The sequence below is a fragment of the Myotis nattereri genome (genome assembly GCF_964212035.1).
Source record: "Myotis nattereri genome assembly, chromosome: 7".
In the NCBI taxonomy this organism is placed as follows: domain Eukaryota; kingdom Metazoa; phylum Chordata; class Mammalia; order Chiroptera; family Vespertilionidae; genus Myotis; species Myotis nattereri.
In genome coordinates, this window is record NC_138082.1 from 52158557 (window position 1) to 52186132 (window position 27576).

General features: G+C 38.1%; 1 protein-coding gene across 1 annotated transcript in view; it reads left to right on the plus strand.

Moving 5' to 3' along the window:
• Positions 1–565: 565 nt before the first annotated feature.
• The window catches only part of FIGN (fidgetin, microtubule severing factor), a gene marked incomplete at both ends in the record, with an annotated part of 119426 nt that continues 92415 nt past the window's right edge, over positions 566–27576 (plus strand). The window contains 2 exons of the mRNA XM_081096090.1: positions 566–590; positions 21213–21296. Coding sequence (XP_080952216.1) covers positions 566–590; positions 21213–21296 — 109 coding nt within the window. The remainder of the gene's footprint in view (positions 591–21212; positions 21297–27576) is intronic.

The following is a 27576-nucleotide window of genomic DNA, read 5'->3' on the forward strand; positions in this document are numbered from 1 at the left end:
GGAGTCATAGGGTGGGGCTAGACTTTCTTCGGGAACTAACTTCTAAGTAAATAAGAAGTGTAAATAAGAATGTTGCACACGCAGAAAGTTGAGGTTAAATTACCATCTCGTGGCTGGGGGAACGTGATAATGTCAGAAGATCGGTTGCAGAAAAATGTAAGCACATCATCTTGGAGGGGGTACAGCGTGGTGGGCGTATTGTTGGCCGGGGACGGGAGAGAAAGATGTATAATTTAATGGTATATACAATCCACTGATCCTATTACCGTCCTCCCGGAGCTCTTGTTAGTTTCAATGGGAGTGAGTGAAATTGACATGGACTTGCATTCCTGGTCATGTGCTTTTTTTCCCTTTCTTCTCCTGTGATCTGAGATCCCCTTTTTGTTGATGTTGCTTTCCCCCTTAATTATATGCATGTAGGTTAAATGAATACCTGACGAAAGGGCCCACGTTTCAAGGCAGTGACATTTGATAGCTGAGAGGAAAAGTGGCTTTAATGAAAAGCAACCTTTGGAATTCCTGCTTGTGAGAAATCCAATTCAGCTTTTTGTGCTGCCAGCAAGAAATGATCAGTAGCACCAGTGTTTATGGTATGTCAGTTTTGGAATTTACTTCCTTTGCATCTAAATAGGAAAGACAAATTAAATGGCATGATCCAACCATGGAAGACCGTGTTTGGGAAGCAGATGCTCATGATATATAATTCCTTTTTTTAAAAAAAAAAATGTATGTTTTAATCTGTCAAAATGCTTGTTTATTTTTGCTATCACATGTTTATATATTTCAGTTTTGAGTAATAGATTACTGGAATGCACTTTTATGGGTTTAGCGGTAATCCCAAAGTTGCATGTTACTAGTAATGCACTGTATAACCACTGAAGTCAAATGGTATGTAAATTAGTTAAACTCGGTGTGGGGTTTTTGGGGAGGGGGCTGGGTGAAAAGGGGAGAGGGCGGGAGTGTAGGGAAAGACTGCTTACTAATGAAAGTATATCTCTCTCTATATATATATGTACACACACAGAACTGGGTGAATTTTTTTCTCTCAATCTATTAATGCAATTGGACTATGGGCTCTCTCAATGATTGCACTTTGTGGAGTAATCAGTTCTTGTGAGTGTGTGTGTGTGTCTCTGTGTGTGTGTTTTGGGGAGTGAGTTATGAAGGGATATCTTTTACATGAACATAAAAATATATTTTGATTGCTTAAAGTCCTTAATGCCTTTTAAGGAACAGTGGTAGTTTTTTTTTCTTTTTTTCTTTCCTTGCCATTCACTTGTCTGCCTGTCAGCGCTTTTTACTTTTAACCTGTGACAGAATTAAATAATCAGGCACTGAAATTGACTTTGTTTGAAATCGCTCTTTCCTCTTTCTTTACAAAAAATAAAAAAGGTCAGATAAATGGAGTGAGAGGGGGTTTTCAATAGCCCTTGTGACCATGCCGTGTGTACACCTTGTGATATTCAATTAAGGCTAAGAGGGAGCAGCAACAACAAAAAGATGTTAAAAGTATTTTGCATAACCAAAGGATATGTCCACTCTACACTGCTTCTTTTTTGGTACATTTACCCAACCACCATACATACACCCTGAAAAGAGAGAAAGAAGGAAAAGGGAGAATATGAAAGAAACAAATAGCAGTAGGGCAATAGCCAGGGGTCTGTAATGTGGCAGCGGTTGCTGCTCTCTCATAACACAAATGTGAATACAAGGAAAGGGGCTACAAGAGCCGTTGCGCGACATACACTTCTGGTTGGACTCTGATGACTATCGAGCTAAACACACACCACTCTTACCCGATAGGAAGGATTTGATTGAATTTTGCATTTGGAACTTGTTGACTTTGAAGCGATCAATAAGAAGACTGTTTATTTTAGATGCACATAATTTGCCCTGAGAAATGTTTTAAGGAGGAGAGAGCACAGCTTTTTTTCCCCCGGAGCTGTTGGAGCGAATGGGATTGCCAGATGGGCGATTTCCCTCTGTGATGTTAAAGCTGTAATATATATTCAGAGCAGATTGGGCTGCTGCCTGTGATGAGGAGGATATTACATTTATAAATTTTAAATCGGAGCTCAGACAATGTGCTGAGAGCAGAAATTGGATGGTTTGACTGTTTACCTTATTGATACTTAAGTGTGATTTCTGGGTAGCAGTAATGATAACCATTGCAATAATATGTAAAAAACACATTGGGTTAGGCAATCATATAATTCATGACATTTAACACCAGATTTAAGTGTGTAAATTGCCCCCCACCCAGGCTCTGCTTACTATTAACTAATAGTCACATAATTTATTTCCCTGAGAGTTTAAATGCCTGTTGTGCAAATGATGCTCACTCGGGACCCTTGTTATCCTACACTAGAATTCGGGGAGAAAAAGTTTATATCTGTATCTATAAAGTAGACACTTGTGTATATGTATAAAGTGGCATTAGTGGCTCCTGTTTTGTAATTCTATTACTCGGATTATTTTTAGATTTTGTCTCAGATGTTTGGCCTAAAGGAACCAGGGCTACAAACCTAAAAGGCTGGAAAGTGGGCAAGTGCTCACACTCTGGCAGCTCCGCTGTTGCAAATTAAAAGTGTGTTGTGGTCAGGAAATGAAAGCTACAATGTCTCTTTTGAACAAGTCGTTTATCAAGAGAAACATCTATCAGGGACTGACTGCCTTGTCACATTGATCCTCTAAAAGTTAGGTCCGAGGTGGAAGCTGCTTTGATGTTTTTGATCCTAAATTTAATACAACAGAAAAAAAAGCAAGGATATTTTTACCAGAATAGATTTTTAAAAATGTTTCCTGGAACCAAGATCTATTTATTAGTATTGTACTATGGGTGAAGTTTTTTGGACACAACAGTTGAAAAGTTGAAGGGGAAACCTGAGTCTTTATAAATGGTTGGTTGTTAAAATATATATTTATAGCACATTCAGCTATGGCTGGCTTCTTGGTTCACATGGACAGTTTGGAAATTGATTGCATTAAAGGGAAAATTATCTTGAAAGAGTGTTTTGGAGCAATATGCAGAGATCAGAGTTTACATTCATTCACATTTTAGAGTTGCCCTCTTCTTTTTGTCTTTTATTTTAATTCTTTATTCTATTTCCTATCTCCATTGCATGTGTGACATATTAGCTTTTATTTGGAAAATAAACTTTTTTTTTCCTATTAAAAACCATTCCCCCAAACATGCTTGCTCACATTTTCTCTATTGTTTCTTAATTGTGCATGTGGATGGTTATCAATATAAACTACATGGACTCACAAGGCTTTCAGAACTTCAGCTTAAAAATACAGGTAGGGAACAGGTTAAATGTGCCATGTATTCGCAAATACTGAATATGTTGCATGCCTTATTCAGATGTTAAAAGGTATTGTTAGGAAAATGACTACGTTTTAAAAAATGTGATTTCTTTATGAGAGAGAGAGAGAGAGAGAGAGAGAGAGAGAGAGAGAGAGAGAGAGAGAGAGAGGTGTTAAAAGCAGCCTGCTTCATTTTGGGAGGCAAAGATGTGAGAGAGAAGAGTTTTTTGGATACTTGTCTTATACCGCTAGTGGTTACTTGCTCTTTCATAGGGGTCTATCAACAACTAGGATGATAGACCACAGAGTGTGGTGGAAGTTTTGGGAAGTGTAATACTTACTAATTAATCATGTCTGAAACGAAAGAATCATAGCAGGGCAATAAAGTCTCATTGTTGTTTTCCTGGAAGAGGGTAAGACTTCTGTTTGGAAGCTGTATATGTGAGTTGACTTGCTTTTCTCTTCTTTTAAAAAGACAGTTTGTAGGGCCTCTTTGGAATTATTTCAGGAACTATTTTTTTTAAAAAAATAGAGAATAGTTTTTATTTCTCCTGGCTGTACCAGATCAGTGAGATTCTTAAAATTGTCTCTGGTATCTTCTGAGTGAACACATAGAGTGTTTTTCTTTAGTTATATTAAAGACTTCAGTGGCTAAGTTTCCAGTACCATTTTTTTCCCCATAAATAGAAAATCTTTTTTGTGTTTTTATTCATGTTGGGCAGGGACTTTGAAAATCTTTTTGTAGGCAGGTACTTATGACAGAAATACAAGAGCGCAGAGATTTCATTAATTACTTTTAGATAGCACAAGAGTATGGCCAGAGGGGAGAAAAGAAGTAGTACTTCCAAGAATCTGTAGAGAAAAATCTGTATAAAACTTGAGATTTCTAAGATAGTTGAAAATATTACCTGAGAAGATAAATGAATAATATAATTATAGATGCATTATTTTTCCCCCTGAATTTTTGGCTGTCACTTTTTAGATTTTCCCCCCCTTAGTTTAAGCATGGGGTCAGATTCCAAAAGTTTAAGTGTCTGCAACATTTTTCAAAATTTTTTATCTCAAGGTGAAGACGGCTATGCTAATGATTCCCTACTTTTGTCTGTTTGGATGCCTTGAATGATTGCCTCATTAAGTAATCAGTTTCACTGGTCCCAAATCAGCAGAATTACTAGGTGTACTTGAAACAATTGCAGGCTGTGATGTTTAGTACTTTCTAGTCTGGTCCTAGACTCTGGTTTAATAGAAATGTTTGCTGTTTTTGCCTTTGATCAATATATTCTTGAGTACAGATTTCACATACTGCTTTTATATAGAGTACCACATTTGCTGTTATAGAGCTAATAAATTTAATTACCAGGAATTTAAATTGATTTATAAATTTGTGATTGGGAAAAAGTGTTCTGCAGACATTTGTGTGAAATAATGATCAATAAGACTCGATTAATCAGCATATCTGCTTTTCTATCTTGAGTCATTGATAAACTAGAATAAGTAAATGGCACAGGAAACAATGGAAATTGTGTTTTCAATGAAAAAAATTAATATAACTGTCACTTTCTTTTGGGATATACAAGAGCTGATGTTTTATTAAAATCATTAAACTTGGAAAATATTTTAGGTACTACTTAGAAGACCAAGTCCAAAAGTTGTTCCATTTTTCAATTCTCTCTCGCTTTCTCTCTCTCTCTCTCTCTCTCTCTCTCTCTCTCTCTCTTTCTCTCGCTCACACACACACACACACACACACACACACACACTCCACCTAAAGTTTATGTCTATTAAAACAGTCTTTTTTTTCAAAGACTGAAAACAAATTTCTGTGTAGCAGGTACTTTTCATGATTGGATTTTATTTTATTACTCTTTTTCTACACTTGCACTTTTATTATTAACTTTTCATTCAATTCATGGTAGAAATTTCAAGCATAGGTGCTCTGACATGGTTGTCGATGAGTGATCCTTTTGCTATTTTCGATGTCAGTATTTAAATGACAATTGTACTTGAGGGATGCTTACTACAAGAAATGCAGAGAGTGGGAACAAGGGGGCGGCAGGAGGAGGGTAAGAATACATTGTGCTGATAAGTTTGAAGCGAAGCAGAAGCAGGTGGGTGAGCTGCTTCCCCAGGGCAGCCGCACAGACGGCTCTGCCTCCGCACGGCACATGCGTGCGGTACCTGTTGACGAAATCTCAGCTGAGAGACTGAGGCAGCGGAACAGATAGGTGATCAGCAGCCATCCACACATGAGATATCATATGGCACTTTCTGTTAATAATATTTACATCGTTTATGCAACAAATCTGCTTGTTGTCTTGTTACTTGAATACTGACACTTTGCTTAACGTTGCATATGGTGGGCTGTCGTTGCGGGATATAGTAGAAGCAGCAAATCCAAGGAAGAATTTCAATTCAGATATATTTATGTTAAATATAGGTATAAGGGATATGTTTGCTTATATTTGAGCTACTATGATTTTCACAAAACAATGATAGTATCATTGCCTCCAATCATTTTTGAAACTGATATATCTTGAAAGTAGAACTATTATTTATTATATGAAAGCTCAAGGTTAAACTTTTGTTTTTACCCTGCAACCCAACTTAAGCATGCATGTTTTTATGGGAGGAAATCTGCTTTAGAACGTATTTTTAAATATAATCTTGGAAAATTTGTTGCTGTTAGGATTTTGTTCTCGTTTTCATATCATGACAAGCTTCTATTATAAGTTATTGGTGATATATAACTCACAAAGAATTTTTTTACGACAGAATACATCATGCAGACTACCTATAAAATGTTTTCTTTTTCCCTGGGATCTTAATGTTAAAAGTAGCTTTACTCATTTCCTTTCCTGTGAGTTTTTATTTCTGCTGGTAATTAGTATAGTTCTTCTGTTCCACTTGTGGATATAGTTCAAACAAGAGAAAAGAAACTGCATTTTACTTCACTCACCAAAAAAAGTCTTTTTCCCCGACTCAACTGTTTGCCTTATGTCAATTGGATGCATTTTAAGCAACTGACAATTGATTAAATGCCATGTACATGTGATAGTAAGCTCATCTGAGGATGAGTGACCTCTACTTACATGAGGAATTATTAGTCAGGGAAACAGCAAAATTCAAAATAAAAATTTCAAAGTAGTGTAATGTGGAGCCATGAGTTTCTGGATGTTGCTGTCAACTTTTTGCTGTTCCTTTGATTTATTGTCTTTACCATAACACACGTTGTCACTTTCACCAAGGATTGGCTATGCAATGCTGGCACTTGGTGTGAAATTGAAATGTGGGGCACCTTGTTCAAAAATTATTAAGAACTCGAGACAGTATGAGCAGAGCATGGGAACAAGCGCAGGGCCCTTCCGTGGGGGATCCTGTGGCCTGAAGGGGACTCGCCAGCCCTGCCGTCACCACCCCCACACTTTCACCCGGGGCCTGCTGTGTGGAAGTCACAGGGTTCCCACTTGGTGACAGACGACCCCACAGCGATTCCATGTGCCTCTTCCTAAAGAGATACTAGAGCTGGTGGAGCAAGCGTGTCGATGGGAAAATGGACCTTCAGGTATCTTCTACTCTTTCTGTACATGAAGTGGTGGCTGAAATACTTTCCTTTATCTCATGTTGCTTTTTGTCTGACATGTGCTCCCATATATCACATGAATTTTGCAAATATTCTTAAGAGAAACACTGTGTTTTGGAATTGTTTGCTCACAGGTACATGCTTAGGTAGGTATTCCCCAGACACAGGATGGTTGGAAAGGGGTTTGGGGAGGATTTTAATAAGATTTGTAATAAGAACCCGGCAGTTTCTCTGTTGGCATGCACCAGCACTAACACACCTGTTTTCAAGCACAAGTAAAATAAGTATTATTAATGTGGAATCCTGAATTATCTATAGACAGAAAATCCTGACTATTACAAAATAAGAGCACTACTCATTGAGTGCTAGTCGGGGAAGAGGGGCAAACACAAATAATTATCTCGTTATCATAGTAACAGTATTGATATTTTGACATGAGGAAGTGGCATTGTAGTTACATAAACAGGTGGTGACAGCTGTGATACAGATGGAATGTAACTCTTTCCTTAACGTCGCAGTATGCCGTATTCACTGTGTGAACTTGGTTTCTGAACTTGAATTAGAGTCACCTCCTTCCCCCTGACCATGTAGTCATCCTCTATGACTCCTTTCCCTTTTGGTGTGAACATTCAGTGTTGATGGGCGGACAAAAATTTTACCTGGTTGCTTCCCAAGATACTTCTCAATGAGATCAAGCTTGCATTGAGATACCTAAAACTAAAAGTTGAAGTCAAGCAGCTTTTTCAAATCAAAACTGAGATACGATGGAATGTCCAGCAAGTGATGGATCTGAGGGCACTTGAAGTTGTACCATTTATTTTCAAAAGATATTTCTCACATCAGATGACTCTGCCAGGAAGAGAAATATCAAAGACCTCAGAAAAGTAACTGTCCATTTATGTAACCCAAGACTGGGTGAGAGTGGGGGCGCTTTAAAGATATTTCTGAAGAAGAAAACATATTGAACTTATTTTGAATGCCTTGTTAGGCATCGTGGAGAGAAATACTATCTATTAGCCCTTCTAAGAAGAAAAATATTTGCCCTGTGTAATAACAAGGCATTACTTTCTCAGGTGATACATCCTTTAAGGAAAGGAGGATTGGAAATAACCATTACAGGTGTCCCATTTAATTATAAATTCACCCCACAGTTTAGGAGTCTTTTGCATTAAAGACATTGTAAAGTCGAAATATTTTAATAGGCAGTTTAGCCATGATAGCCTTTTTTTTAATATTCTATGTTGTATAAGCTATCTACAAATTCTATAGCATAATTTAAATTTGAACCCTTCTTTTCCCACCTGACTTCTATTCTTTAGTATGTTATATTTTCACATTATGTGTTTGGATTGAAAAAATTAAACCAGAAATCTGGGTAAATATGTGGCAATAGAGTGCATTGGTACGCCCCAAATAGCTGTTTTATTTCTCTTCACTTCTTCTCACTTTTCATTTCAAATTGGAGATTGTAAACTCTTTTTCTTAGATCATATACCGAATGATGTTAAATTATAAATCTTAATTAGGCATGATTCACTGATTTTAATCTTACAAGATAATTATTTTGAGTAGGATAAAAGGTCCCCTTTAAGAGATTGCATTTTCATTACAATCCCCATTTAAGATCACACAAAGACAACTAAATAGAGTACTATTATTCTTTTAAGCTTAAGTCAATATTTTGATTTTAAGTATATGGATGAAGAAATCATAATATGGGTAGGGCAGTCTTACTGTTTGCAAACTTTCCGTTCCTTTGATAAATTTTACTGCTAGAAATTACATGTACCAGAATGAATCTTTTAAATAAAAATTACAGTTTTGATGATCTACTTGGATGGAATAAGCTCGTGTGCGTGTGCACAGTTACATTTCTTTGTGAAGGCATCGATGTCAGAGACGCCTTTGGTATTTCTTTATGAGTAATTAGGTTAACGGGGTTAGTTAGAAAATGTATCCTTTCCTGGCAAATGAAAAATTACATTCAAGCAGAGGTAAAGGAGTAGAACATATTCATGACTTTAAGTACTTAAAAAGATATTTTATGAGTCATTTTTAAAGAATAATACCGAGTATGTAACTTGTTAAGAATAATGGCCATTTTTTTTTTCTTTTTAAAGCACATCTATATTAAAACTGACTTTTTGTTCATGAGTCACAAATCTGGAGTCAATTTTAGGCCCAATTTACAAAAGATGTGGGTCTAATCCCCTGCTCCCCTCTTCCGTGGTATCCTAGCCAGTAGTGTTGTTGCAAAGTTCTCCTTTAAAGAGGCATTTTCATTTGCATTATTCAGGAGATTAAGCAACATTTTTGAGTGGAATGTTGATATGACCCAAATATAGCCCTGAATGGCCGGTATCCTTGTCTGACAAACTAGAAGGATAAAATAACACCAGCTTTGGGATTTTATAGCTCTACATGAGCAGTGCTTGTTTTTTCTCTGGAGAGATTTTAAATGTACTCAGAATGTACATTTAAATGATGTGTTTCTTAATTGGAGAAATATGTTTTATATAATTTTAAGAGTAGTAATCAACTAGTCCTCAATATGAATTTACTTATGGATGGCAAGAGAGTATAGCACTAAGGAATCTTATTCAGAAATAGATACTTAGATTGAGCTAGTGCATACAGTAAATATGCAAAATTCTTTTGGGGATTTTTATTTTTTTTGGATATAGGTATAAATTCTCTGTCAATAACATTTAAGCAGTTAAAATATCAGGAAAATATAATATTGAACATTTTTTATCATGTGGTGTTCTTTCAATAAGTCCTTAATGCGTGCATACAAGACATTAATGCTTGTTTTATTTTTATCTTGTTTTATTTTGTTTCAGCATCAAAGTAAAAAGAACCTAAGGAGAAACTGTTTTGTACTGTTTATTTTGAGAAATATAGAGTGAGAACAGTATAACATGTGGTATAGGATTTTTATAGTGATGGGCAAAAATCCCCAATTTTACCCCAATATAATTATATTTTCTTGAAATCTATTCTTCTGTGCCAGAATGCCACTGTTGTTGAGCTATCATCTGGGAGGTGTTACTGGTGTATAAGTGTGATGTGCATAAGTACCTAAATGCACATCCTTTTTATGTTTACCCATCACTTCTACCAGCCATCTCTGCCGGTGTGCTTGTGCTTCAGGCCAGGGAGAGAAAGGTTTTCTTCTTATTTTGTTATTTGCAAACTCATCAGGAACCTTGCTCTCTCATCCATCCTCCTGCTGCTGGGATCCAGTCTTACCCATGCCTATTTGAAGGGGTTGGTTTTTGTTTTTTAGTATTCATTTGTAGGGCTGGTTATTACTTGACCATCTGGAAAATCAGATTTCACTTGAGCAATTGGAATGTGATATTTAGATCAGGAGGAGGTAGCTTGCATTAATTAAGAGGATATTGAGTTGTGCAGTGGGAAGGAAGTATAGCAGCAGTTTTGGGCATGGACAAAAGGTGAAAGACAGCTTGCGGGAATGGGGAAATGGCTGAAGGAAAAACTAATTAGGGAAGTTGGTGAGGAAAGCTAAGGGTAAGGACTGTTTACATGTGACTTGCTAAAGATGCTATTGGCAATTTAATAATTAAATCTTAATAAAGTTATATGAGGAACTGATCATTTATTAGGAATTAGTAACTAATACATATTAAATAGCACATAGCGCTATAATCTAAACCAATGTTATTCTCAATTTTTTAAATGGCAGGTTCTAGATCAAACCTTGAATATATGCAATTTGTGATCATCCCAATTAAAACAACTATTTCCCCCTCCCTTTCCCCCATAATTTGAAAAAGTATAAGAAAATACATATCTTTAAAGTTGACTCATATTTTTCAGACTTTTTTTATTCTACCTCAGCATACTCAATTTGATTAGGCCACAAATGAAGTTATAGAAGAAAGTCCTTTGAGGATTGGGATATAACTTTTTTAAAGCTTCTTTTGGAAAATTATAAGGACTTCACGTCATTACAGTATACACATGTATAAGTTGATTTGATTTGAGCAAAGATTGATAAGTTTTGTATCTACTTTGTAAATGATAGCTGTAGCTTAACAACCAAACCAAAACAAACAAGAAAATCTTGCCAAAGCCCTACCTTAGACCAGTCAAATGGAAATTTGAAGGATGAACAATTTCTCTCAGGCTCCCCCAGTGATTCTAATGTAAAGTTGGAATTGAAAACCACTTCTCTGATACTTTCACATTTCTATAAAAATCAATACATTGCATGAGATTTTAAACATTTTGGCTTTTTAAAAGATCATGCTTCCTGGTTTAAAATAATAAAAATAGAGATATCTATTCAGAATTGAGGGTACTAATGATATGTACTATGGCTAAAGTTCAACAACAATTTATGAAGAACCTTGAGAACATTGCCATGCTGGAAGAGTAACTCAGGGAAGTGCAGGTGGGGAAGAAAAGTGTCAGTAGAAGTCAACAATCTATCATATTTGTGACTTTTGATAAATCACTCAACCTCTCTGAGATTCAGTTTACTTTTTATAAAAGGCAAGTTGATCAAATGACTATTAAGATTTTCTCCTGTTCCATACAGTTCATGACTGCTTGGTCATGACTAGTGACCTTGAGTAACTTGGAACGTTACTAGTGACCAGTGCCTGATGGAAAAGACTTTTTGTTTTTCTTTAAGAAATTCCAGAAATTGTCTTGAAAACAATGAAGGAAGCTCAAGGACCATTTGTGACTTTGTTAAGCCCTTCAGAAGGGGTGGTAACCATTCATTAAATATGCTTACCAATTGGTTGCAAGCCATGTGTCAGAAATTCTTATATCTCCAGAGATAAGTAGGTTAGCCAATGCTTTCTCCTTGTAAGAGATAGAAATCGACTGACAAGCAGATCACCTTAAGCAGTGGTGGAGTTAGGGACATCACATCCTTTATATGTATGAAAGAACTGTATGAGAGTTAGATCTTTATCAAACCAAAAGCAATTCTATGTGTTCTCTCTTGTATCCCTCACTAGTCTTTGTTCATATTTTCACTCGCTAGAATATTCTTCTTCACCTGTTGAAATTCTACCAGAACTTTCACAGATGTTACATCATCTATGAAAACTTCCCTGAGCCCTCCTAATCAGGATCTATTTCTTTTTTATTATTATTTAAAGTATTACAAATAGTAGTACATATGTCTACTTTTCCCCCCATTGGCCTCCCCCCGAATTCCCCTAACCACCGGTACATGCCCTCATCCCCCCAGTGTCTGTGTCCATTGGTTATGCTTATATGCATGCATACAAGTCCTTTGGTTGATCTCTTACCCTGCCCCCCACTCTCCCCTGCCATTATACTCAATGGGCAAAAACTAAAACCATTTCCCCTGAGAACAGGAACAAGGCAGGGAGGCCCACTCTCACCACTCCTGTTTGATATAGTACTGGAAGTACTAGCCATGGTGATCAGACAAGAATAAGAAACAAAAGGCATCCAAATTGGTAAGGAAGAAGTAAAATTGTCATTATTCGCAGATGACATGATATTGTACATAGAAAACCCTAAGGACTCTATCAAAAACTACTAGACTTAAAAATGAATTCAGCATTGTAGCAGGATACAAAATTAACACCCAGAAGTCTATGGCTCTTTTATACAATAATGAACTCACAGAAAGAGAAACTAAAAAATCTCATTTACCATTGTAACAAAAAAATTATGATACCTAGGAATAAATTTAACCAAGGAGGTATAATTTTCTGTACTCAGAAAATTACAGGATGCTGGGAAAAAAGATAGAGGAAAACATAAACAAACAAAGAGGCCTGATGCATGAAATTTGTGCAAGAGTAGGCCTTCCTTCCCCCAGCTGCCGGCACCGGCTTCCCTCCGGTACCCAGGACCCAGGCTTCCCTCACATAGGGAGGCCCCGCCCACCCACCGCAGCCCACTGGTCGGTGGTCTGGGCCTCCTGCTGCAGGGTGATCATGGGTGATGGCCAGGCCCCCAACCAATCACACTGTACTTGCCTTGGCTGCCCTGGCACAAGTGGGTGTCATAGTGTGGTCCTGGATGGTCGTCCAGATGGTCGTTCCACTGTTTGGCTGTTCGGTCGATTTGCATATTACGCTTTTATCACGTAGGATGGAAGAATATACCCAGTTCATGGACTGGTAGAATCAACATCATTAAAATGTCCATACTACCCAAAGCAATCTATAAATTCAATGCAATCCCCATTAGAATACCAATGGCATACTTCAAAGACCTACAACAAACTCTCCAAAAATTCATCTGGAATAAAAAAAGACCCTGAATAGCTGCAGTGATCTTGAGAAAGAAGAACAAAGTTGGAGGGATCAGAATACCAGATATCAAGCTATACTACAAAGCCACGGTTCTGAAAACTGCCTGGTACAGGCACAAGAAGAGACATATAGACCAGAGGATCCATTTCTTGATATGCCCTAAGCACTTTTTAAAAATCTCCTTTCAAGTATTTGCTATAATCTTTTTTTCTACTATAGATTGCTGGGCATTTGCATTTCTCATTTATGAAATAATAAACTCCTTGAGAGCAGGCCGCATTTAATTCCTTTTTTTTTATTTTTAATCTCCTCCTTGCCTATACAGTACAAGACCTATAATAGATGTTTGATAAATGGTGAATTGAATTGATAAAAGGGTAGGAAACTATTACTTGGTTAATCTTTTATTAATCTTGCTTTTTTAAAAGTTGGGAGATCCTTTTAAAAATATTTAAGGAACAGAAGTGTTAAAATTGTGTGTTATGTTTAAAATGAAATTCTATATTCTTCATGTAATTTAATTACCAAAGAAAGACCTCATAACACTGAAAAACAGTTTCATAATTATGCACCTGAAAAAAAAGTCCTTACAGTCATTTGTTCTATTTTTATATTTCTGGGTTGGAGGGCACTTAAACTATTTTATAAAGACAGAAAGTTATAATGATATCTTTAAAAACTTACAAAACAAAAATCTATAGCCTACTTGATTGTATGCAGTAACAAATGGCTTCAAATCACTGAGTTCTACATACTTAACTTTTTTCCTTGTGTGTTTGCTGTCAGAAACATTTGAAAGTATAGAATCATAAAATATTGGATGAGGAGACTTCCAAATCAAACTTCTTGCCAACGTAAGGCTGATGGACAGTTGGTTATTTAGCTTTTGATTGAACATAGGAAATCAGCACCTCATAAGGCATGTCTTCCTATTTTGTTCTTTGTTCAAAAAATAGGTAGAGTGCAGAGATGTGCCCAGCAGTACTCAAAACAGATTTCCCTGGGAACATGGTGGTACTTATGGTGATAAGATGTGAGATGCCAACTAGCTGATCTACAGTTGATATGTTAACTTTTGTTGACTCTGTAGTTTGTGAATATCTTTGGTTACATTTTTTTAAAAATCCTCACCAGAGGATATGTTTAGATATTTTAGGGAGAGAAGAGAAGAGAGAGAGAGAGAGAGAAGAGAGAGAGAGAGAGAGAGAGAGAGAGAGAGAGAGAGAGAGAGAGAGAGAGAGAGAGATTGGTTGGTTGTCTCTCCCACATGCCCTGATCAGGGATCGAACCCATAACCTTTTAGTGTATGGGAAGATGCTCCAACCAACTAAGCCACTGGCCAGGGATCTTTGGTTACATTTTAATCAGCGTATTTTTGTTCTATATTCAGTGTCTGACACTATTAATTTATTTTGTACTAAATACTGGGCAGTAAACCGTTTAGCTGGGGTTACACCCAATGACCCTGTCTTCTAATGGCTCAGTTGCATTACCAGTTTGGTTTGTGTGCTGTAGAAGGGTCAGTTTCCCTCTGAAACCTGTCACCAGTGTTACAACAAATAGCATCACAGCATTTTCTAAGGGAAATTCAAGTTGATCAAATGTTGACATGTAATGAGTTAGTCAACAGTACCTTACAAGGTTTCTGTGTTATATTTGTGTATTTGGACTTAAAGGTAGATGTACCAGAGAGCAGCACTTGTTTATAAGGCTTCATGAAAGAACTCAGAAAAAAACAAAGGCTCTGTTGTCATTCTTTTAAAAAAAAACAACACACATTTTTAATAAGGAAATCTGTAACCTTTGCTCAGTAGTTTTCTGCCAATTTGGGCTCTTCAGATTTGAAAAGTTCTAGATGCTATCTTTCCATTTCATATTGAAATCTAGATTGATCTCATACACTCTACATGGAAGAAAATATCTGCAGGGCTGATTGTTGAACCTGGATTATCACAAAGATATGCCATTAAGTAAGCTCCTGTGGACAAATGTTGTGTAGTTAATTGCATGCAAACACGTCTTCATCCAACAGCTACAGTAGTAACGGATAGTACACCATAGGTACAATAATAAAGATTGTGAAACTCTATGTTAAAAGTAGCAAAAGGATTTTTGCAGTTTGACCACAACAATCTGTTTAGTTCTTTTGTTACATATACTCCTATGGTTTCCTGGAAACCATTCTGTAAACTTCAAGCAAGTTAAAATTGCTCAAATATAAGTTAAAATCCATGAGATTGAGAGTAATGTCTATGAATTGGTTGTTGGCGACTTGCCAACAACCAAACTAAAGCAAAGAAAAATTTTAAGAGACATGGGCTTAAAATTTTCCCTGATTTATGGTCAGAAATTTGGAGTTTTAAAGTAAAATAAAAGCAGGCATCCAGGTTCTTTACACCTACCATGTCAGCCATTTTTCCTTTAGTCCTCTCATAAAGGGAAATTGGTGATTCCCTAGAGGGAATAGTAATATAAGTTGGTGGCCACAAAATATGAGGCATAGTTAAAAGTCAGTGGTCAATCGTTTATTTTCTTGTCCCTTCTTCTCCCCCCACGCCCCCTCCTTGCCCTCATAGGTGGTAGCTTTTAGTAATGGAAATTTTTGCTCGGTCTAGGCATGGCAGTTCTTAAAAAATACGAAGTTATATTTGTCTTCTTGGCTTAAAATCTGAAATGAAGCTTAAAATTATTTCAAATGAATACAGCTGTGTGATATGTGTTGTACGTGTGTGTGTGTGTGTGTGTGTGTGTGTGTGTGTGTGTGTAATAAAGCAACCCATGAGAAAGGTGATTGCATTCTGAATGGGCCAGTTGGTAGCTCTAAACAGACTAAGTGAGCCAATTTAAATCTTGCTCCAGATTCTTAACTAAGCATCCCCAGGGGCAGCCTGGGAGGTGGCACTTATCTGTTTCTCAGTGATAGGTTTGGCATGGTATTCAGTCAGTTCAAGATCAGTAAACATCACTTACAAGAAGTTAGTTAAAACTGAAATTTAAAATGGATATTGAGGTAACATGGCTTGAATATATTTGTTGTATGTGCACAAAGAGAATGTTTTCAATGGATTCTTTTGATCAGAATAAAAAGTAATCACAAATAAACCATTAAAATGTGCTTTTCTGATGAGGATGTTTTCTGGGAGTGACTGACCATGCCTTCTTTCAGTGCGCCGTCTTTGTCCAAGGTTTAGTTTAGTCATGCATGTGTCCTTGAAGAAAGGGAGCATCTCTCACAACATTTTGTACAACTGAAATCAGATACCGGTTTTTATTGCAGAACCAAGCCTACAAATGTTTCTCTTTAAAGACATTTTTAATAGAAGCAGTAAGGTATAAATCATTTAAGCAATTACCTGGACATTGTGGAAATGGGGCTTGGCTTGTTCTGTAGCCCCAGATGTTTCCAGATTCCAGTAATAACCTGGTCCAGATATTTACAGCTTAATTTTGTGTGCATGTGTACTTGTCCACAAATGGCTCCTATTTCCCAGTTTCTGTTGGACAACTGGGCCACTCAGAGGTAAAGAAAGTGATTTCCGCTTGGGTGATGACAAACATTAATGGTGATAATAAGTTGCTTCTAGAAACTTGGATCACTTAAAATATATATAGTGGCTAAGCCTTAGAGGATCTTATACTAAGAAATAAAATAAATTATTCAAATGGCAGTTTTTCTTTATGGATGGGGATGGCGGGGTTGGTAGCAGCCTCCCCCATCCCTCAACATTTTATTTAGCCTTGATATACCATGTGATAAAAGTGTGGTGGTTTTTTTTACATGTGTCTTCTGGCACTGGTTGGGTTATCATGCAGGCTGCTAGTTTTCTCTGCATCACCACGCCACAGTTTTCCTTGTTCTTACTAGAAACTAAACAAACGGAAAAATAACGATTGGCAACCATCTGCTGTGCAGAGATTTCACATATAGCAGTTAAGTCTATTTTATAAAACAAGACCGAATGAGTGAATTATACTGTTGCCAGTAAACAGCAACATGCAGTAGAGCTGCCTTTGGACAAAGCAGGAGCAGAGGGAGCCAGCATTTCATTATGGGAAGTCAGTGTTTCGGGCTGTGGGGCTGTGTATGTACGTATATGTGTCCATGTGTCTACTGCCTATGTGAAGAGAATAGCTGTTTCCTCTCTACCTGCTCCTTGGGTCTCTGTTCTTGCCCCCATAATTCCAATCAAGTAAATTAGAGTGATGCGGATGCAAAGAAATCATCAATTTAATCACATCATCTTATATCTATTGCTTTGCTTACAAGACAAAGTCTAAATCCATAAACTCACACAGAAGGAAGATTAGAAAGGTATGTAGGCTCCAGATCAGAATCGTGATTTCCTAAGTTGTACATATTATACTGACTGCTGGCTAGCCAGGGCAGCGTTAAGCCATTCTCTTGTCTTATCCTCTGCCTAAAGAATACCTTGACTAGAAATCAGATTGAGTATATGTCTACAAGATATTGACAGGCAATGATTATTCATATAGCTGCTATTGAAGTATGGATGCTGTATTGAGGGAAGACATAATGGAATAGACAGAGTAAGTGGTTACAAAGAATTTATTCCAACAGACCAGGTAAGGCCTGATTTTATAGTTGTCCATATAATCAATCTCTCTCCCTTTCTCAAATCTGTTTACTATACCAGTATTCTTAGGCACTCAGAACATACATATTCTCTCTAACTTGCACTTATTTGATACCGGGATTTTGCCATACAGCAAGAAAAGTTGTTTAAAATGGGCAGTATATTGAGTTCAAAGGACCCATACAGTTCATAAATTCTCTGGTGTCTACTGGATTTTTCATCAGGGAGACTTCCAATAAAAATGATCTATTTTAGAAATAATATTGTTTAGTAGGTTGAAATGTGGTGTAATAAAATTAGACCTTCAGTCTTCTAAAGTTACTACTTAGATGGCACCCTTGGGATGGTAAAATGGCTGTATAAGCAGATGAATCAGACAGTTCCACTGATGGGTACATTTGTCAGTCTCTGTTACAGATATAATATATTCTTATATCTGTAATCCTGACACTGTTACATCCAAATGAAATCAACATGAGGTTGTCATCTTTAAGCAAATATGTTAAGTGTTGTCTTTTGTGCTTTAGATTTGAAAGAAAGGGGCCCAGGGGAGGCAGCATCATGCAAATGGAACAAATCCCATTTCTTCTGAGCTGGGCTGTTTTTCCCCTCCATGGCAGCTGGCTGTGTTATCTTTGTGTGTTTCTCTGAGTGCTGACAATTCTTTCAGTGATCTAAGTTAGGGCACATTAGAAAGTGGAAGCAGCTGTCTGTCGCTATACTGAGAGACGTGTTTGCTCTACTGCAAAGATGAAGGACCATGAATCCTTGACACACTCTCCCCCCTCCCCCCTGTACTTTCCAACATGATCAACATTCAGACGCACAGATTGTCTGCTTGGACAGTTTTTTGTTCTGACTGACAGCATCTGGCATAGACAAATTTAAAAATACATAGCATGCCATGCTTGGAATTGGAACATCCCTTCTTTATTAATCTTCTCATTTAAACCATTCATTTACATTTCAAGAAAGGTTACAGCTTGATATGGTTGAAACGTTGATTTTTAAATGAATAACCTTCTAATGAAACGTCTTGAATGAGTACCAAGCAGCTAGTGTTCATTAAAAATTACACCCGATTAACACGGCCTTGAAAGCCGGAGAGGAAAGGGATTTCTTATTGTTTTAATCCACAATGCAATCCAGTGTTTACCTTTCTGCCACAAAGCGAATAGAAATGATGCCTGTACTGGCAACACTTCTGATATTGAACACAACTATGATATCACCCCCAAGCCGACAAAACACTTGGCCTTGTTTAATCAGCTTTCTTTCCCTTGGAAAACCCCCAGAGGTGTTAAAAAAATTAAACATCACCAAAATGCGCCTCTTTCAAATACTCTCTTTCTCCATGTCCCACCCCTCCCCCACCCCAAAATACTGTGTCTCTAAGCCCAGGGAGGAGGGGGGAAAGCTTATGTTTTCAGATGGAAAAGTGGTAGAAAACGCTTTTAGATTAAACATTCCCTCTGACCCCAGGATGGTGGATATACATTTATTTGTCTGCATTACTTTAGTAATAAAACATAACAGTGCAAAAATTGCTCGCTCTCTCTGCCACACGTCACCCCGCACACATTCACATTTCTTATCCATTTTTGATTCCACAGCCAACCTTAGCAACATGCTTGTCTAGCATTTATGTAAAAATAATATGAAAATGGGCCATATCAGTCTGTGTGTGGACTTTGAGTCCAGGGCTGGGGGTGGAGTGGGGGGGGGGGAGGAGAAGCCTCCTTTTATCATGCATTTTTAGACTTTTCATATCACTGCAGATTTCAGCTGTAACTACTCAACTGCCAGTGTTCTAAAGGGTGTGCGGAGGGAGGGGTGTTGCAGAATTATAATTTAAAAAAAAAAAAAAAAACAACGAACTGTTCATGTGCTAGGTGGTAAATATGTAAAGCCAGCTTGCTGGTTAACTTGGAAAAACAGGCTTCAGAGAGAAGTTCAATTAACAGTTGTAGGCAGAAGGGGTGATGTCTTTCTTCAGCACGTGCAAGAGGTCATTTGCTTTAGGATAAATTTTGACGAATTTCACAGAGAAATAGATGCTAAAATAAAAACAGAGTACAGCTTCCTATCAAAGGCACTTTTACATTCTTGAATAGGAGAGGGGAAAATGACATATTTTTATTCCAGGGTTATTTTAAATTTTGCTAATGTGTATGTTGTGAACTTCTTTCATTTAAACTGTTCATTTAAAAAAATAAATCCTGGAAGCTAACGTCTTTGAATCTGGAATCAGCACCCCTCCACCCAGATCTGGGCTCTAGAAATTTAGGGTAGACAGTGTACTCTTTGGTTATTGTTTTCATTTCTTTTCTGTTTCTTTTTCTTTTTCCAAGAAGCTAATGGCAAGGAATCAAATCAAAATAGATCTAGTTCCAGTGTTTTGATTGCCAGTAAATGTTTTATACTCCACATTTTAAATATAAATTACTTCATTTGTCATTTTCCACTTTGATTTTTTTTTTTTTTTAATGACCAGGTTTTAAAGGTAGTGCCAATGTGCATCTGTAAGCAAACTGGGAATGGGTTAGAGCACACTATTCCCTCGGGTAGAAAGCCAGGTTTAGCAGTAATGCTTTTAATCTGGACTTGTAGAGGATTCTGGAGCATCCATAGATCTGCTCCAGTAATTACCATACCCCAAGTGGCACTAGGAGAGACATTTGCCTAAAAACTTGATGTCTTCATTACGCTGTTTACATTTTAATTAGAAACATGAAAATTACTGATTCATTCAGACAACTATAGTTTAAGTGGTTTCGTTCACCATCCAATAAATCATAAAAAAAACCCACACCAACCCACAGTTGGCATAAATAGTTTACTAGGAATCAGTCATGGGAATAATGTGTTGGCACTATAAGCTGCTTAAAATATGTTTTTATTTTACCAGAGGTAGAATTTGCATATAAATTAGAGAATGGCATTTTAAGTTGACAGTCATTTATGCAGAATACCACCCACATGCAAATACATATATGGTTGTCTATGTATACTGTCTGAGTTTGTGGGCTTTGGCAGTATTGTGAATGTGGATATTTACCGGGCCTCCCCTATCAGTTTTTAAAAATGCACGTCCTCTTTTTTAAAGTCCATTCATAAACCTTGTGGGTGTTCTAAATATGCATATCCCCAAACATATCTCTTTTTTTTCTGTTGGGCAATATCAACTTGCAATAGGAAAAATGCTTATTGCTTGTATGCATATGTCTGGAGAAGGAGTGGCTGCTGCATTTGTCCATTCATTCCCTCCTCCCTCTCTCTGCCATCCTCCCCTAACTTTTGCATGTACCTGTCAGTGCTGCTGTGGCGAACCGCTCCCACTCCCACTCCCAGCAGCGGGACTGAAGTGGGCTTGCTGTCAGAGTCCATTCGTGAGTCAGCAGCACGTCCATTGCCTGACTCTTACGACAGTCACTCATCCAGTTGTCCCCTGCCCAGGGGACAAGCGTCCTCCTCATCAGCTAGGGGGAATAACCCTTCTGTCTGGCACACTCAAAACCTCGAATGTCCCCACTGGGGTGTGTGAGCTCAAACCCCCCCCCTCCTGGAGGCAGGGCTGGGACTCCAGCCAATGACTCTGAGATGCGGAGGGTGAGCTGGAGAACTGAGGCACTGTGCAAGTGGAAGTGTACATTTCCCCCCATACCTGTAGACACCTCTCTTCTTCCCTCCCCTCCCAACCTTTTATTATTGTTAAATATTATGCAGAAAATAGCTAGGAGTAGCCACAGCCTTTAAAAGCCTTTGCTTTCCTTTTTGTCATCTTTTGTTAGCAAGTTATTGGCCATGGCTGAAGGAGGCTCTGCTATTATTTTGGGGGGTTTTGGTTTGAATGGAGCATCCAGTGAGTGAACATTTACGTTGTCTCACTGTCAAGTCCATATTTTAGGCCCAGGTTTCGTTTGCATTTTAGGCCCATAGGCTATAGGGAAAAGTGAATTTCAAAAATATTCCCTAGGAGGAAGGGTTACACAGGTGTTGTACTTGAAATGCTGTAGCAGTCATTGCTTTACACTTTTGAATTGTGACTGTATTACTTTGGCACTCTTGCTAACCGCATTATGTGATTTCTGGGAACTAAAGGGAGTAAGATTAATTCTCATGAGGTTGCTTTAGATGATAAATTTGGTGCTTCAATTCTGCTTCTTTGGGTTTGTCTTTTTTTTTTTAAGTTCTAGGGAATTGCCAACATTTTAAGATGCTAATCAGTGATTTTGTGTTACCCACAAAATTTAAGGTTTTGATGAAAAGTCACTAAGCATCATTTTCATGCTAATCGAGGTAATTGGTCCAGGTCATCAGACCAGGACTTTAAAAGACAGTTATTAGTGCTTTGCATTTACCAGGCAGAGTTGCTGAGCACAGTAGTGAGGGTAACAGTGAATTCCGGGGCATTTGCTCATTGGTTTGCTATGCATTGCCTCTGTTTTACGGGGGTGGGGGCAGGCAGGGGGCTTATGAGGTCTCTGTACTTGCTAGATGTGATTAGACACAATAGTCGACATCTGTAAGGACAGAAACATGCTGCTTCCCTGTCCACACGGCAAAATTCTAATAGTTGTGTGCTGTCTGGCAAATCCTGTCTGCTTTATGCAGTGTGGCCCGAAACAGTTGTGTGGTGAGGGAATGCTGGCTGCTGGCCAGCCATTGACTATGAAATCCTGGGTACCTGAGAGCTTATCAGTTCTTTTGCTTTGTAAAAGAAAAAAAAGTGATGAAAATGTTGGTAAACTGCCATGAAGGTTTAAGGCTGCTGGAACAAGGAGCCGTGTAATCAGATTGGAAAATGGAGCTTGAGATTCTCTGCATGGAGAGCAGCCGTCTGTGGACCCGGTGAGCGCTGTGTGAGTGCCCAGGCTGACCACTTTGTTAGCAAATCAGCTTGTTTGCTGCAGCAGCAGGGTGGAAAAGACCAGAGCCTGTGATGGTATGTAACGGAGGGAGAGCTTTTGCATGGCACAATCTAATCAGCTTGCAATTAGCTCAGGCTCTACAGTCACCTTCTTAATTTTCTTCTTCCCCCCTCTTTGTGTTAATACTGTGCACTTTAAACAATTAAGTAAAGGAAGTAATCCTTCAAGCAAATCAAAGCCATCCTTTAATTTTATCACCCTGCTGAAAAAGTATCAGGTGGTCCACTGGTCTTCATCAGATGCTGGAAATTCTCCGGCTCACTGTAGCATAGAGAGGGGCTTTAACCAACTGCTTTTTAAAGATAATCTTTCAAATATCTTGGCAAAGTGAAGGGGGGGGGGATGGTACATCATTTAAACGAGCATTGGCGTTGAAATTAATGTGAAAGGAGATTACCAATGCCTTTTAGTTTCTATACAATAGTGGATCTGTTTTATATTTTTAAGAACCAGAGTCAGGCTGTGTGTGTGTGTGTGTGTGTGTGTGTGTGTGTGGTATAGAGATCTGTGTGTATCTCATCTATAAAATCCTTTTATGCTGCTGTTTATTTAGGTATTTCTATAGAGCACCTTTCTGAAGGCTGTGATGACATAGCCACTTGTACTGATAATTCCAGTACTTCACCTTTAGCGAACTTGACTCACCAGGGTTTAAAAGAACAAGGATATCATTGCCGATCAAATGTGTTGTTACTTGTTAATCCTTTAAAATAAAATTCAGATCGTGTGGGAGAGGTGAGAAGAGCAAAGCATAGGTTTGCAAAATCGGCGTGATAGTTTTACATTTTACTTAATTCAAGGACAGTGACTTCTGAAATACTACTTTACACCTATTTATCTACATAAAATAAATATTTTAATAATATTGTTTAAGCTACCTTATTTCAAGTTTCCTCTTCCAGAAACAGGCTATTTGCTAAAATTGTATCTATGTGCGTGAATCTTTGACTAGATGTTTTATTAGATATTGGTCGTGAGGTGGAAAATGGACATTATTTCATGAATCTGTTTACTTTAGAAAGCAGCACAGAGAAATGGTTTGTTTTTAATGATTATTAAAAATTAGAGTAGTTTAAGTAATTTTTCTCTAAAATAGTCAGTTTCTTTCTGGGGGGTTGTGTTAATAAAAATGAACATAGTCTAATGTTATTGATATTTTTTCTATATTAGTATCATATTTAAATTCTCTCCACTTTGTCAATATAAGAATTCATTTGCCTTTATTAATTGACACAATACTACTAATAAACTCTTATTTTTGCTTTCAGCAAAAGCATCTCACAATTTATAACCAATCATTTAGAGACAGTTTTTTTTAAATTTAATTTAGTTAATGATTCAAGAACTTTAACTGTTCACATATTAATGCTGTGTGAAGCATGACTTCTGTGTTGCCATACTTACTGATTATATGTCTTTTGTATTTGGAGAAATGAACTTAAGGTTGATACAAAATGAGAATACTTAATATAAAGTGCATTTAAAATTAAGTAAGCATCTAAGTTTGCCTCGGGGTTTTGCTGGTGTTGCATCAATGTGTCCTTTTTGTGTGTTTTGAACTTTTTTGTTTTCAATTTTACAAAAAGATGAAACAAAACGTGTATCCCCTACACACATGCTATGCTGTGAAGATTCACTTCATATTCTTTTAGAGGACAAACTCCATTAGATATGCACTTACTGCACGTTGGATTGTAAATCTTACAATTTAATGGTAATTCAGTGTGCAGTTATTGCTTCAGTGGCCTTTTTTCTTTCTTTTTTGTCCCTTCTCACTTGTGAAATAGGGTTACCCTTTACAAGTGCCACATCCATAGATTCATCTTTTGTACTTTGCAGTTGTTCCTGGAGCATCATTCTTAAGTGAAAGAAAGCAAAGCAAAGCGACAGAGGAACCATGTGGTGGGTGGGGAGTGTGTGTGTGTGTGTGCGCGCGCGCGCAGGGCCTGGGGTCTGTCGAATGGATGAGGGGTTTCATGCTTATGCCAGAGAGAAAAAGAGACCCAGGAAGATACAGGAACTCTAGCAACTGCATCCGCAGGAGCTTTAGCATCAGTCTAACAGATTAATCTCTTTTTTCTAAATATGCATTTCCCCCAACCTCCTTCTCAATCTAATGTTCAGTTTTCCATAACAGATTACATTCTGCACGTGAATTCCTGGAACTAGAAGTTGTATCTGATTGGTACAAGTCTCATTGCCTTGCTTACACTGTTAATATTCTTATCCTTTTTGGACATTGAAATACTTTTTTTTTTTGGTAGAAACAATATACACATTCATAAAGAAATTAAAAAGGGATTCTCCTTCTGAAGATAATGAGTTCCTTTCAGGAGCTGCAGGTTACATGGCGCACAAATGAGCTCTAAGTGGGGGGATTTAAAGTCCTGCGACAGCATTTAATTTCTTGAGGAAAGGAGTTCAGTTCAAGGTTAGCCTGTTATTGTGGCACTGGCAACTACTTCTCGCGTCCCCGTTCTTCAGCCAGCAGTACTGCACAAAAGGCAGTCATTTTTATTTAATACGTAGGGAGGTATTAATCACTGCAGTATTTTCCTGCAAAAATTTATCTTATCATATTCATTGTTTCACTGCCCACGACAATAATAGGTGTTTAATTACTCAATAAGAGCCGTTTATAGATTCCATTTTTCCTGTGTGCTGGACAAATGGTATTGATTTTGTACTTTGATGCAACATGAAACTGTATTAAACACAATTAGAATTCCAAGTCTGGTGAAATGTACATTTGTTATGGTATCTGGACTTACTTTGAGGCTTCTAATCCAGGTGATGCCTTTGGTGTGAAAAGGATATTTGATTTTATTGCAGCTCTGTGGTTAGAAATGAATGCTCTTTTTCCCCCTCATGGTGTGTGTGTGTTGGGGGGGGGGGGGGCGGGGAGGGGAGTGTGCATGCGCGCATGTGCACAATATGTGCATTTTAGTTTTAGTGAAGCAATAAAGAGTTTGTATGAAATGAAAAGATTTCAAACGGGTAGTTCTTTGTAGTCAGACAAGCCATTGTGTACAGATGAACACTGTGTAATCTTGAATCTTGTAATTGTGTCTCTTTAGCTAATGCTCTAGGTCTTTATTTTTACCAATAAATAAGGTATTCCCTAGGGTGAGGGTAGGAGCTGTTCAAGATGAAATAGCACCTTCATCTCATGCTGAATTCTGGTTTACTTCCTTTTAGGGTGTTGAGGAAGAACTCCAAATCCCTATCGTGGCATAAGGTAAACATTGGATTTTGTTAAAATTGGCGCTAAATAAAACCTTTCATTTAGCTGACACCTATGCCACAGCCAGGCAGCATGAAATCTTGCCCAGAACTAAACTCACTTCTGCTTCCCAGGGGCAGTGCGAGTCTGTCTGTGCTTCCCCTCACCTCGCTTTTCACAAACACATTTCCACCTGCACTGGGCACATCCCGAAGCGTCATTGGAGAGGACACTCTTGTTGGTCAGGACACTAATTGCTTATGATTTTCAGTCCCGTACAGATGTATTGCCCGTGGAGGAAGGCCATGTAGCCTTACCAAAATAAAGAGCAAAATAAACCAGGGACAGACCAGAAGTTACGTAATCTCCATGTTTTTCACTAGTGAGTAGTTTGCATCCTTGCCAAACCTCACTTTCTAGCTCTTTCTAAGGCCCATAGACCCCCAGGGTGAAAGTGCACAGTTTGGGAGAGGTGTATGGGTGACTTCTACCCTGATCCCTAAGAAACAGTGGTTGTCCATTGACACAATTGCTTTCTGCATCAGGAGCGTATTTTATGTGCCAGAACTCTAGTGATTACCACTGGAACGGTAATGGATAATGACTGCTTTGGCACAGTTTTTAAAATTTGTGTAGCAGGCACACAACTTCAGGGAGTAGTTTACAGATACGTCCCGCTTGCTTCCTGGCACAGAAGCAGTCACCGTCGATTGTTTATTAGTTGCCATTGAACATTTCTAAGTCAGCTAATATTAGTATTGTTGTTTTCCTCATGGGCTGATAGATGACAGCATATGTTAACACTTGTAAAGCAGTAAGAAATGAAATATAAGTAACAACTTACATCTGGCTCGTATATTTCTTTTTTTTCCCCCAGTGGAGCTTCTGAGAGTGAGAAAAAAAAATACATTGATCAGTCTGCCCCTTTTAAAACACCATTCTATTTTTTTGTTCATAGATATGAGAAGAAAAGCCAGCTTTCGTTCCAAAAGCATGTGCTATCTGTTTATTTTGCTTTACTGGGACTGGGCCGGGCCGGGGCTGGCAAGAGGAGACTTCTCCGGTAACGGAATCTGAGGTCTGCAAAGTCCTTCTAACAGCTGGGTGGGGAGTGCTGTCTGTCGTTGGTAAAGTAGGACCATGCTTTGAGGGAAACAGAAAAAAATTATAGACGTTTCCAAACTTTTGTCCTTTTCTCCTGCAAACTGAATCTAAGGTCCCCTTGATTTGCTGACCTGGTCCTAGGTCCCTGGTGATTCCTTTGTGCTCTATATTTCTGTCTTGATAAGCCCTTTCTTCATTGAACAATGTGAGGGGAGGTTCAATTAAGAGAAAGATGATCACATGTGATGAGCTGGTTGCAAAGTAGATGCCATGCAGAATGGGGCGGGCTGCTTTAAGGCTATTCCTCTTTGGGAAGCCTTGCACTGCAGAGAGGAGCGTGTTGGCTGCGAGAGCCTGTGGATTTGGATTTGGGCCGCGCAGCTCATTCACTGCAGGGTGGGCGTCTTCCTTCTCTGTGTTCGCCAAGGGCCACATTCTGTGGTGCAGGTGGGCGCTGGGCTTTAAGAGAAGCTGAGTCCCCAGGATGACACTCAGTTTGTATGGAGTCTTGCACTCTGACGCACATATGAAGAGCGCCCGGCTCCATTTTCACAGTCCTTTT